The following is a 12,532-nucleotide window of genomic DNA, read 5'->3' on the forward strand; positions in this document are numbered from 1 at the left end:
ATGAAACGACTTAACTGGCTATGAAGATTCTACGTAGTGCACTTTATGCCAACAACGTTTGACATTCGGCCACAGAAGAAGACTTCGATCGGTGCCTTTTGTTTGTTAAACTGCTTACTTGATCAGTTAAGCACTTACATCGATCACATTTAGGGCACACATTGTTTCTTTTTCATTTGAAAATAGAAACAATTAAAAATGAGAAATATTTCACTTAGAAATGTGAAAAAAAAACAACAGAGGTGTGCTATAACCTGCTTTTATTTAAGTTACAAGAGTATTTGAGACAAAACCTTATAGCCATAAATAATACTATATTATTATAGTATAATACTATACTACAATTGTGAGGCAAGAGTGAGATTTGTTCTGATAGATCTAGTGTGTATACATATGCGTGTGCGTGTGTGTGTGTGTGTGTGTGTGTGTGTGTGAGAGAGAGAGATCATCATGAGGAGACACTGACTGTATCCTCCATCATGCAGTGCAGCTCTGACTCTGAGTTTGTGTGTCACACTACTCTTCTGTGCTCTCTCTCTCTCTCTTTCTCTCTCTCTCAGCTGTCTGGGTGTGAGAAGGTAGGGATGCTGGTGTGACCTTGCTAGTGCGTGTGCGTGTGTGATACCACCAGATCACCTTCCTTTTTACCTGTCTGTGCGAGCGAATGTGTTTTAAATGGACACGCACCTTGTGCCATGGCTGGTATCTGTTCACAAATGGATCACAAATGCCTCATGTTTATCAGCTCCTATATTCATTTTTGGTCTTTAAAAAAAGCAACAACAACAACAACAACAACAAAAAACTTGGAATATTACAGCTACATTTCTTGATTCAGACATGTGTACATACAATATGTGGTTACTTCGTAATATCCAAGGTATGTGCAAGGCATTTTGGGTCCATTTTCACAGACAGCCGCCTGTATATGATTCTCATATGTAGGTATATGTACATTTATTCAGTGGAAAACGTTCTAGAATTTTCCAGACTATAAGATCCTGTTTTGCCTTCAAGCAGGTGAAGCAAGGTGATGTACATGTTATAAATTTTGCTTTAGCGTAATTGTAAATACTTTCTCCGAGTTTTTTTTTTTATGGTAGGGCCACATGCAAACCTGATAACACCCTTTAAAAAAATTTAACAAAACCGTGTCAACAGATTATTGAGTCTTTCACATGAGCAGAATAACATCTGTTTTGCATGTTTGCCCTAATCAGTATGCATTTCTAACTAAAAGTACGAAATACATGGCAGAGTCTATGCAAATTGATTTCTTGTGCCTGAAAGTCACTTCAACAAAGCGAATGTGTATATGCAAATGAATAAGGCAGAAGGGCAAGTGTTAAATTTGCTGAAGCCTGTTAATGCTAAGTTCTGGAAAGGGGTGGGCGATAGGATGATTTCAAACGTGAATGATTAGAATGTCTCCACGGTCAGTTTTTACAGAGATCGTGAGTACCGTGATATTACACACACATTGTCAGAAAAGGCTCTGACATGGCACCTCAAGTTGTTTTATGAACAGACGTTACTCGCCAGTGTAGCTCATAGAGTCATGAACAAACCAATAACAGCCAAGAGTAGGCAGTTCATTAACTTCGGTTTTCTCCTCAATTTATGCTGCAGCATGGATGACTAATATATATATATATATATATATATATATATATATATATATATATATATATATATATAGTTACATTTATATAGCACTTTTCTAGACACTCAGAATGCTTTACATAGTATTGGGGGGATCTCCTCAACCACCACCAGTATGTAGCATCCACTTGGATGAAGCGACCACAGCTATAGTGCGCCAGAACACCAGCTATTAGTGGAGAGGACAGTGATGTAGCCAATTCAGAGATGGGGATTATTAGTGGGCAATGATGGAGAAGGGCCAACGGGGGAATTGCGCCAGGACACCGGGGTTATACCCCTACTCTTTTACAATTAGTGCCCTGGGATTTGTAGTGACCACAGAGAGTCAGGACCTCGGTTGTGCTGTTTTACAGTGTAGTGTCCCCGTCACTATACTGGGGCATTAGGTCCCACACAGACTACAGGGTGAGCGCCCCCTGCTGGCCTCACTAATACCACTTCCAGCAGCAACCTTAGCTTTCCCCAGATGGTCTACCATCCAACTACTGGCCAGGCTCAGCCCTGCTATGGAACTGCTAGTTTTACACAACAGACATAGCACAAATGGTTCTTTGTGAAACATGCAGAGGCGAGGTTGGCACATCAGAGATACTCAATGAATTTGTTTAACTAAAAAAGCATCCTAAAGGTTGCTCCAAAATCCATATAACACAGGGAGCACATGTGAACTGCAGTATCGCCAGAAACAGCGCAGAAGTAAACACAATAACGTCAAAAGGAAAGAAAAAAAAGGGCACTCCCTATGAGAAAACAAGTAGGCACTGGAATGACATCACTGATGCTGTGAATTTTACCTGGCCAAGGACCTAAAGGATATAAAAAGAACACTTGAATCTCGTTACGAGTAGCAAATATTTTTCCTCAGCTGTATACAGAATGCTGAGAGAAGTGCAGTAAAAACCAAAACAATAAAACTCGAATCAATTATTCACAAAATGTTACATAAAAGTGTAAACCAACTCAGCTAATGCATTCAGTATTTAAACAGAATTAAGTACTTCACTTGCCTGCCAATCATCTTTCCATTTATTGCACTTTAAATACTGAAGACATTAGTAGAAGTGATGTACATTTTTATTTAGATTAAAAATAAAACGTACAGTATCCATGCTTAATTGTTTTTACTAGGGGAATAATTGTTAACATTTTTTGCGAAGTGCACTTGTTTGAAAAGTTACTTTGGCCTAAGATGCGAGTGTTGTTCTTTTTCTATGAGGTTATATTTCCTTGGAGAGCCATCTTTTCATCAGTAGGGAAATTTGTTTGGTTGCTCTGTTCAGTACCTGGCAAAATAGTCTTGACAAATGATCATGATAAGATGGAGCATTGCGATCCTGAAATAACCATGATATGCCCACCCCTAGTTCTAATAACCAGAAAGCTGATCAGAACGAATACATTAATCAGAAACGTTCTCAAAATGACACATTATTGTTACAGCAGTAGCGTTAGTTTCATATGAGATATTCACTGCATATTCACACTCTAATGCCTACAGATTTAAAACAGAGCCCTTGAAGGTTTTCCTTCACGTTTACCTTATTAACACTTATGTTAATATTGTATTTTGGACATTTTCGATGTTACTTATCACTTTAATCGGTGGTAAATTGTTACACTTTGTAACAGTGTGGACCGGCAAGTACACAAGTCGCCTTGTTCTGATTGGCTGGTTGTTGATGGGGTATATTTTCTCCCCCTGTTTACAGCGACTGATTTTTTTTCTTCTGATTAATATTTTATTGACTGAATGTGTGATGATGAAGTGAATTTTCTGGCAGCAGAGTTTACAGGGGTTTGTTTTATACTTTGGAGTGACTTCTTGTCCAGAAAACGTATCCCTGTAATCTTGCACATAGGGAATAGTCCAAGTACCCCTTATTACTTATAACTAGTGAAATGTCGACCTTAGATATACCTGTCCTATTAGACATGTATAGAGTAGGCTTATCATCTTCCCTTTTCATGTAGGAAATGTCCCTTTAGATATTCTAGAGAGAATGGAAATCGAATAGAATAGAGAGCTTGAGCGCAGGCTCTGTAGCAGTCAATAAAATTAAATCATCAGCATACTGACTAACACTCATACGAATCAACTCCATAATTACTGGCACCCTTCATCAATCTATGTCTCTATAAAATAAGTAACATTTCCAATGCGGTATATTTATAGCTTAAACATATGGAGACACTGCATTGTTCTATTTCAGATATATTGGTTTCCAGATTGTTGTACTCTTGGAGTGAATAACCGCATTGAGCCTCTTCTACCAAGGTTGGAGACACTTGGATAAATTATTATTACGTTTTTTTTAAAAGAAAGAAATAAATGAAATGAAGGTCTGAAGTTTCTCCATTTGTTTAACTGGAATTTAAAATGAAGAATTTTGAAATCAGTGTAATAGTCATGCTGTACAGTCACTTTTGCCCATTCTTTTGAAGGGTGCCAATAATTCTGTAGTTGATTGTAGTGTACATCTGCTAGATGGACAGTACACTGACTGGAATACACATCTCACCCACATGAATTCACCCAAATACTAAACGCATTAACATTTGGAGCTGTGTCTTCTTGGATGCCCATCTTAATAAACAGTCTATGGAAAAGATGTCAAGCACCTATAGCTTTATTCATTATTTTTTTTAAGAAGACTTTGCACAGCATGGTTGCGATTGAAAAACAGAGGACGCTGTACTTAGATACAAAAGAAAATGTCATTTCTGTGGTTGAATTCTTTCTGGGGGTTTTTTTGTGCGCAGATCCCGCCGGTGGTGTCGCGGGGTAGCTTAGCAACCATTCCCTCGGGAATGACTAGAGAGGACGACAGTGGCCGCTCACATAACACCAAGAGAGGAGCCTTCCATGAGATCTTCAACCTGCCAGAGACAGAAAGGCCTCTCCCTGGTGCGCCGAAGAGAGGGATTGTCAATTCTGTTTCCGCTGTAGGTCTGTTATTTGAAATAATTGCCAGTGTTTTGTGTTTACACAGTGTGCGAGAATGGATGGAGGTGCTGTTTGATCAATCGGGACCGGAAAATGCCCACTGACTACATCCGCAACGGTCTGCTCTATGTTACTGAAAAGTAAGAAGACTCCTCATGAACCACCAAACATGTTGCGTCGTTTCTCTCGTCAATTTGACAAACCATGTTGCCTCTGTCATCCAGAAACTGAAAAGCAAACCACAATAGTGTCTTTAGACATCCACATATATTTGCTGGAAAAAAATATTTACTATATGAATTTCACGATATGGCTAAAAGTATGTGTGCACCTGACCATCGCACTCATGTGCTTTTTGAACATCAAATTCTAGATTTAGTCCCGCTGTAAAAGCCATAGTTTATTTATTTATGTATTTAGATGTGGATCTAATCATTGTGAATATTGTGCACTATAATATTTGAAATATTTCTGAAAGCTTTGAAAGGAAGACGTTAGTGGAATGTCGAATGTTACTCATGTTCAACTCGCACTCATGAATCACGGAGGTGCAAAAAAATAAGAAAATTGGAGAGATAGCTATTTCACCCTCTTTGCTGTTATAATAACCTCCAATCTTCTGGGAAGGGTTTCCTCTAGATTCTGGAGCGTGAACTGTGGGGATTTGTGTTTATTCAGCTACTAGAGCATTAGTGAGGTCAGGCAGCGATGTTAGGTGAGGAGGTCTGGGGTTCATCCCAAAGGTGTTCAGAGAGGTTGAAGTCAGGGGTATGTGCAGGACACTCGAATTCTTCCAGTCCGGCCTTGGCAGACCATGTCTTCATTGAGCTCGCTTTGTGCACAAGGACGCTGTCATGCTGGAACATTTTTGTGCGTCTTAGTTCAAGTGAAGGGAAACTGTCATGCTACAGCATACAAAGACATCCTAGACAATTGTCTGCTTCCAACTTTGTGGCAACAGTTTGGGGAAGGAGTGCATATTGCTCTGATGGTCAGGTCTCCACAAACGTTTGGCCATATAGTGTATATAAGAACATTAAATGAATAGTTTCCAAACAGCCAAAATCCCACCTACTGGAAATATTTACATTTAAAATGGTATTTCCTTGTTATGTTTTTTTTTGTTGTTTCCTGTCGTACGAATTTTATTTGCATAAAATGTAAACACTCCTCTTCTTATATGGTCTTTCATCTCGTTCAGTGTGGAGTTATTTATGTATCTCCGCTGTCATCAACAAGCGCTGTATGTCTGTTCAGCGTTTACAATTTCAGTTTTCATTTTCAGCAGAATCCCTAGACGTGTAGTATCCATGTATAAAGAAAATTACACCATGCTTCTTGTTAATAACAGGAATAACCGACGATTCAACAATTCAATTCAACATTCTTATTGATTAGTATTCATAACCTGAGAGTTAGGAGTTAAATGTTTAATGCGATATGTTCTTCTCAGCTACTTGTGTTTTGAGAGCTCCAGTTCCAGATCAGGCTCCTCCAAAAAGAATAAAGTCATAAAGCTTGTGGACATCACAGATATCCAAAAGGTAACCGAGGACATTTAGATATTTGCGTACTTCGGATACGAGCCGGTGGGTGTGAGTTTCACCATTGTTTCTGGATTTCTTTTTTTCCGTAGTATAAGGTTTTGTCCGTTTTGCCTGGGTCAGGAATGGGGATCTCTATCGCCACGCCCTCAACACAGAAGGTGAGCTATAGATTTTATTTAGAAAAAGGATGTACGTGTGATATGACTGTACTCAGATAACAGGCTGTAATGAGTTGAGGACTGTCAGTTGAGCTAAAGCACTGAACTGTGTTATGATTTGTCTCTTCTGCCCTGTTCTAATCGTATCATTTAGGAGAGACCTTAGACTTGCAATATTGGTCTAATTCCGTAAAGCTGAGCTGATGAATGTGTAGTTTCAACAGATGGAGTTGTGTCAGGTAGTTGGAAGGGGAACTCCCGTCAATGTTTTCATTCCGATTTTGATTTAGCAGAGGGACGTACATCTACAAACGGCTCCATTAATGCTTCGAATGATTACATCCGCTTTGGTTCATATATGCGTTCTGTCTTCCAGCCCTTGGTGTTCGGTGCCATGATCCACAGAGACGAGGCGTTCGAGGCGATCTTCACTCAGTACATGAAGATTGTGACCACAGGCTGCCACGAGACCTAGCGCATCATTAACCCTACGGAGAAGCTTCCACTTCTCTCACTGTCTCCTCTCGCTTGTTCCTATCTCAATGAGCAGGCTGGAACTGATCGGTTTAGTTGGCTGTGGCTAGATGATCTCACGTGATGGTTGAGAGCAAACAGCAACACATTCCTGTGGAGCGTTTTTCACACTGATGGCTCGGGGGGAGGAGGCTGGACCTCCTCTCCTGCCTGACTACACACAGCAGAGTGTAAAGCTGCATGTAGACTTATGTGGTACACGTGTTTTTGAGCAGCCGTTCTGATTGTGTGTTTATTTGTCAAGGCTTTGCTTTGTAATGCCTGTCGGGTGAGCGTGCAAGGAGGTCATTAACACCTTGCAAATTACTGATGAAGCCTGTTTGTGTTAGTTTACATTGTCACACTGCATACACAAACACACAACACATGCACATAAAGCACATTTAACCCGCCACTGATTAACAGCGTGCTTCAGATGTCTTTTTGCATCCAAATCTGTGCTACGTAGCACTGTAGGGAATCAGTGTAGTTTCAAATGTGACGTGTGTAAACTGCCTTTCTTTATAGTTATCTTTTTTGATAATAGCTAGGAAAACGATTGATATTTGGATTACTGACTGATCAAACGAGTGAATTGGATCGGATCCGTTATAAATAATGTCGTCAGGAGTTTTTAATCTCAAACATCACAGCATTAGAGGTCTTTAATTGTAGAACATTCAAACATTTTTAACCTGTTTAGAGGTGTTGCATCATACAGGTGCAATCAAAAGTATTCAACCCCCATTGAAATTAGGTTTATTGTCAGAATTTACAGACTTTCAGCTGTCTGCAATGAACAAATCAAACAAAAGTAATTGAAATGGTTCAACACAACGCATGCTTCAAGTGGTTCCCCAAATTCAACTGAAAATGCATCTTATAATGACTTCTCCAGTTTCAAAATTATTCAACCCCTTCATGGCAAGCACCTTTAGTACTTAGTAGAGCACCCTTTTGCTGTTATGATCTTCTGCAAATGAGATGCGTAGATCTGGCAGCGTTCCTGAGAAATCGTAGCCCATTCCTCATGAGCAACGGCCTCCAGTTCAGTAATATTCTTGGGTTTGCGTGCTGCAACTGACTTCTTCAAATCCCACCAGAGATTTTCTATGGAGTTCCAGTCAGGTGACTGTGATGACCCTGTAGAATCTTCCAGGACTTCTTCTGCAACCAAGCCTTGGTGGAATTTGAGGTATGCTTGGGATCGTTGTCCTGTTGGAAGGTCCAACGACACCCAAGCTTCAGCTTCCTCACAGAAGGCATGAGGTTTTCTCCTAGGATTTCCTGATACTTCACTGAATCCATCTTTCCTTCCACACGCTGCAGGTTTCCAGTGCCAGAGGATACAAAGCAGCCCCAGAGCATCACCGAGCCTCCACCATGCTCGACTGTGGACAGAGTGTTCTTTCTTCATTCTTCTTCCTCCAGATATACCGCTGATCCATCGTGCTGAAAAGTTCCAGTTTTGTTTCATTGCTCCACAGAACAGAATCCCAAAACTTCTGTGACTTATTTATATGATTTTGAGGGAATTTTCTTGTGCTTTTGGGTCAGTAGTGGTGAACGTCTTGGAGTTCTGGCAGGGAAACCTTCTGTGTTTAGTACGCGCTTTACTGTGCTCACTGAAACCTCAGTGCCTGTTGCACCAGGTCTTGCTGCAGGTCTTTTGCAGTCACTCGAGGGTTTTTCACAACCTGCCTTCTCAGAAATCTGGTTGCAGCCGTTAATAGCTTCCTTTTTCTGCCCTGAACAGGTATTTCATGTACTTTCTACCCCTAACCAGTTCAGGTATTTCATGTGTTCCAGCTCAAGCACACCTGGTGTAGCTAATGAAGCCCTTGATTAGTTTAGAATCAGATGTGCTTGAGACAACACCTGTTTTGCATATTTGTGCTGTTGTGAGGGATTCTATTCAGGGGGTTGAATAATTTTGAAACTGGACAAATCATTATAAGTTGCATTTTCAGTTGAATTCGGGGAAACCGCTTGAAGCAGTCCTTGTGTTATACTATTTAATTTGCTTTTGTTTGATTTGTTCATTGCAAACAGCTGAAAGTCTGTACATTTTGACAATAAACCTGATTTGCACTGGGGGTTCAATCATTTTGATTGCAACTGTATGTCATTTTAGAATAAACCTACAGTATGTAGATGCAGAAGTATTCTAATCACCCTATGCAAAGTACCAATAGTAGTCATTAAACTAATACTACGAATGCTCATTTTCCAGGAGAAAGGAAGTTTTGTAACTTACAGATATGATTGCTAAGACTGACAGTTTCTCCAGAGATGAGGAATATGCTTAAAACTAGACTAGACTAATAATGCTGTGGAGTTATATTAACTGAATAGTTGGAGAAAGACCGCACATGACCACACATCTCTACCTTCTTGCTAGTGAATTCCCATCTCTCTCTTTATCCACTAGTGATGAGGTTTCTGCACACACACACACACACACACACACACACACACACACACACACACACACACACACACACCACCTCCTTGTCTCCTCTCTACTATTCAACACCCAACTCAGTCTTTAGTGGGCTCTCTCACATAAAGCCGAATCCGCTCAGAACGCTCAGAGTTCTCTGCTCGTATATGCTTCCACTATCACACACCGTGTCATTTAGTTCAATGCGAGGTCTTCACTCGCAAGCCATACAATATATTGAGCTCCCTGGCTATATTTTCAGCCTTGAAACATTGAATCAATCTGAGCACCTTGTTTTTGTAGATGAAGTATGAATGCCAGATCAGTTCACAGCGGGGAACGGCAATGCCAGATACTGACCTAGAAACTAACGTCAGCTCAACAACCCACCGGCATACTGTATATATTCTGCCATTTTGAATCTGGAGACGCAATAGGATTTTTAAGTAGAGACTACTATCTATATCAAAAGCTTGCTTGAAGGCTGTTCTGGGCACGCAGAGAAAGTCTCGGCTTTCATACTGTGTCAATATTGTTATGAAACTCAAACAAATATCGATTGGCCCTCAAACATGGTATGAGGCATTTTCTACCTTTTAGAATGCTGCACTTATCTCCAGATGCTAGTGAATATTGGTTTCATTCTCATCCTCCTCTTCTCCTTTTTAAAAAAAATAATAATAATAATAATTTTTTTTTTTTTTTTTTTTTTACAAGTTGCAGCAAAACCCACTGAATGCACAGCCATGGGCTCGTTTCAGTGAAACGTACCGTTTCTCTTGATATCAGTCAATGATTAATAACAGTGTTCCACCCACGTGATGAAGAGTGTGTATGTCTGAAAAGTGTTAACGCCTCTTTATGCTTGATTTAATTGTCTAACTAAGACCGCACACTTTGAGGCCTCACAGCTATAGAGTCCCCGGTTCCCCCCCGAGCCGGTTTACTGTCGGTGTGTAGTTTTGCCCAAAAACATGCTAGTATGTGGACTGGCTACTCTAAATTGCCTCTAGTGTTTTATGTGTGTGTGTGTGTGTGTGCGGTGCCTTGCAATGGACTGGGTGTGCATTCCTGCTTCATGCCCAATGTTCCTGGGATAGGCTGTAGCTCCACCATCAGCCTGACCAGGGCATAAAGCCGAGACTTCCTTTACGCCAAATGTATTAAAATGTGCTTCTGGGTTACAGTGACTCACAATGATGGCATAGGTCACATATGTTTATAACAGACTGAGCGAGTCACTAAGACCTGTGTGTATGACCCTGTGTGTCGAAGTGCAAATATTCAGCTCGAGCAAATGTCACATCTGTTGTTGTGTTTTCATTGGAGAATTATTTGACACTTTGCTCCTGATTATTCTGGTCACTGACGTCAGCTGTACGTCATTGAAAGTACAGTAATATGAAACTTGAGCAGTCAATGCTCGCAGAAGGTTCCGAGTTTAAATCCTAGCACTGGAACAGACCCACGCTGAAGACCTTTAACCCATGACATGCTCAGATGGAAGCTTGGTTCATTTTCTGCACACTTTCGCTGAAAGCGTCTATAAAGCGAGTCCATATAAACGTCCCAAAGCTTTTAACTCTTCTTTTCTTTTTTTTTTTAATCGGACATTTCTGGTCAGAGTTGTCCTGCACTTGCACTAAACAAGCACAGATTGTATTGTCTGAACACTAGTTTTGCCAAATATTTCTTGGTTTGTTCCTCTCTCTCTCTCTCTCTCTCTCTCTCTCTCTCTCTCTCTCTCTCTCTCTCTCTCTCTCTCTCTCTCTCTCTCTCTCTCTCTCTCTCTCTCTCATGCGCTCTTTTTATTTTTATTTTTATTTTTATTAGCCATGCTCTGTGTAAAACAGATGTTTACATGAAGGTTTGATTTAAATCCATGTCTTGCCTCAGTTTGAACCCACAGGGATATGAGAACGGAGGCGAAAGCAGTTGTTGGATGGTCACTGGTTGTCACTGTGTCTCTCCAGTTCTGTGCTTAACACTGGTGTGATAGTTATATATACAGTTCTGTGCAAAAGTCTTAGGCACATGCAAAGAAATGCGGTAGAGCAAAGATGCCTTCAAAAATAATGAAATGTTTCTACATTTAAAAAAAAAAAAAAAAAATACAGTAAAGTGCAGTAAACAGTAGTAAATGAAACAAAGTCAATAATAAAAATAGTAGTCTCCGGTACAATGAGTGCAGTTTTATAAGGAAATGAGCTGTAAGTGTTATTGAGCATCTTGCAGAACCAGTCACGGTTCTTCTGGAGACTTTGACCGTCGCTCATATTTCTGCAGCAAAACCCAGCAGCCTTCATTGTGTTTGTTGTCTGAAAAGTGTCTCTTATGAAATTTGCTGCTTTCTTTACTGACATACAAACATTTTTCTGTAACATTTAATTTTGTGCTAGAAAACTAATGTTTGGGAATCTAACATGTTTTTGTACTGACTCGATAATTTAGACGTCATTAAATAAAATAAAGTTTGTACTAGAGAAAAAAATAGGGTACCTAAAACTTTTGCACAGTACTGTGTATTAACTGATATATTTGTTTTAACTGTGTGCAAATGTTTGCTGAATATTTTTTTATAAAGATTAACACACACAATGTACTGAAGAAATAGACGTTTATATTGTCGAGGTGTGCGAGTTGTTATTATGCTATTTATGTCGCAGAAGTAAAAGGATGATTGAAGAGAAGTAAAAGGGGTTTATATTCAGTGCAATGGCGTAACATTAGAACCACATTTTTGTTTTTGAAAAGAAGTGTGTGTCTGTTATAAAATCATAATGTGGTGTATGTTTTGTAATGGAAGTAAATAAGATTTAAAGGATGTTTTCTGACTTTTATTTTGTTTTCAAATTCCAGTCTCTTATATACGATGGTAAACATCGCCAAAGCCCATAATTTAGTTGGGTTTTGCATCCAAAACCCAACAAAAAAAAAAAGTAAAGAAAGTACAAAAAAAAAAGTAAAGTAGTGCACGGTTAGTAGTTAGCACGTTCGCCTCACACCGGCAGGATCGGGGGTTCGATTCCCACCACAGCCATGTGCGGAGTCTGCATGTTCTCCCCGTGCTGTGGGGGTTTCCTCCGGGTACTCCGGTTTCCTCCCCCAGTCCAAAGACATGCATGGTAGTCTGATTGGCATTTCCAAAATTGTCCATGGAGTGTGAATGTCTATGTGATTGTGCCCTGTGATGGACTGGCACCCTGTCCAGGGTGTACCCCGCCTTGTACCCGATGCTCCCTGGGATTGGCTCCAGGTTCCC

General features: G+C 40.1%; 1 protein-coding gene across 2 annotated transcripts in view; it reads left to right on the forward strand.

The window, feature by feature from the left end:
* gramd4a (GRAM domain containing 4a) overlaps positions 1 to 12,094 on the forward strand; it is a 58,491-nt gene extending 46,397 nt beyond the window's left edge. Inside the window, exons 15-20 of one of the 2 annotated variants that reach the window (XM_053688197.1) lie at positions 561 to 578; positions 4,426 to 4,570; positions 4,656 to 4,749; positions 6,063 to 6,153; positions 6,246 to 6,314; positions 6,691 to 12,094. In XM_053688197.1, the coding sequence (XP_053544172.1) occupies positions 561 to 578; positions 4,426 to 4,570; positions 4,656 to 4,749; positions 6,063 to 6,153; positions 6,246 to 6,314; positions 6,691 to 6,789 (516 nt within the window). In that variant the 3' untranslated portion in view covers positions 6,790 to 12,094. The remainder of the gene's footprint in view (positions 1 to 560; positions 579 to 4,425; positions 4,571 to 4,655; positions 4,750 to 6,062; positions 6,154 to 6,245; positions 6,315 to 6,690) is intronic. The other variant, XM_053688198.1, reaches the window with a different exon arrangement.
* The last annotated feature ends 438 nt before the right edge of the window (positions 12,095 to 12,532 follow it).

This window comes from Ictalurus punctatus, chromosome 19 (genome assembly GCF_001660625.3).
Source record: "Ictalurus punctatus breed USDA103 chromosome 19, Coco_2.0, whole genome shotgun sequence".
NCBI lineage: Eukaryota > Metazoa > Chordata > Actinopteri > Siluriformes > Ictaluridae > Ictalurus > Ictalurus punctatus.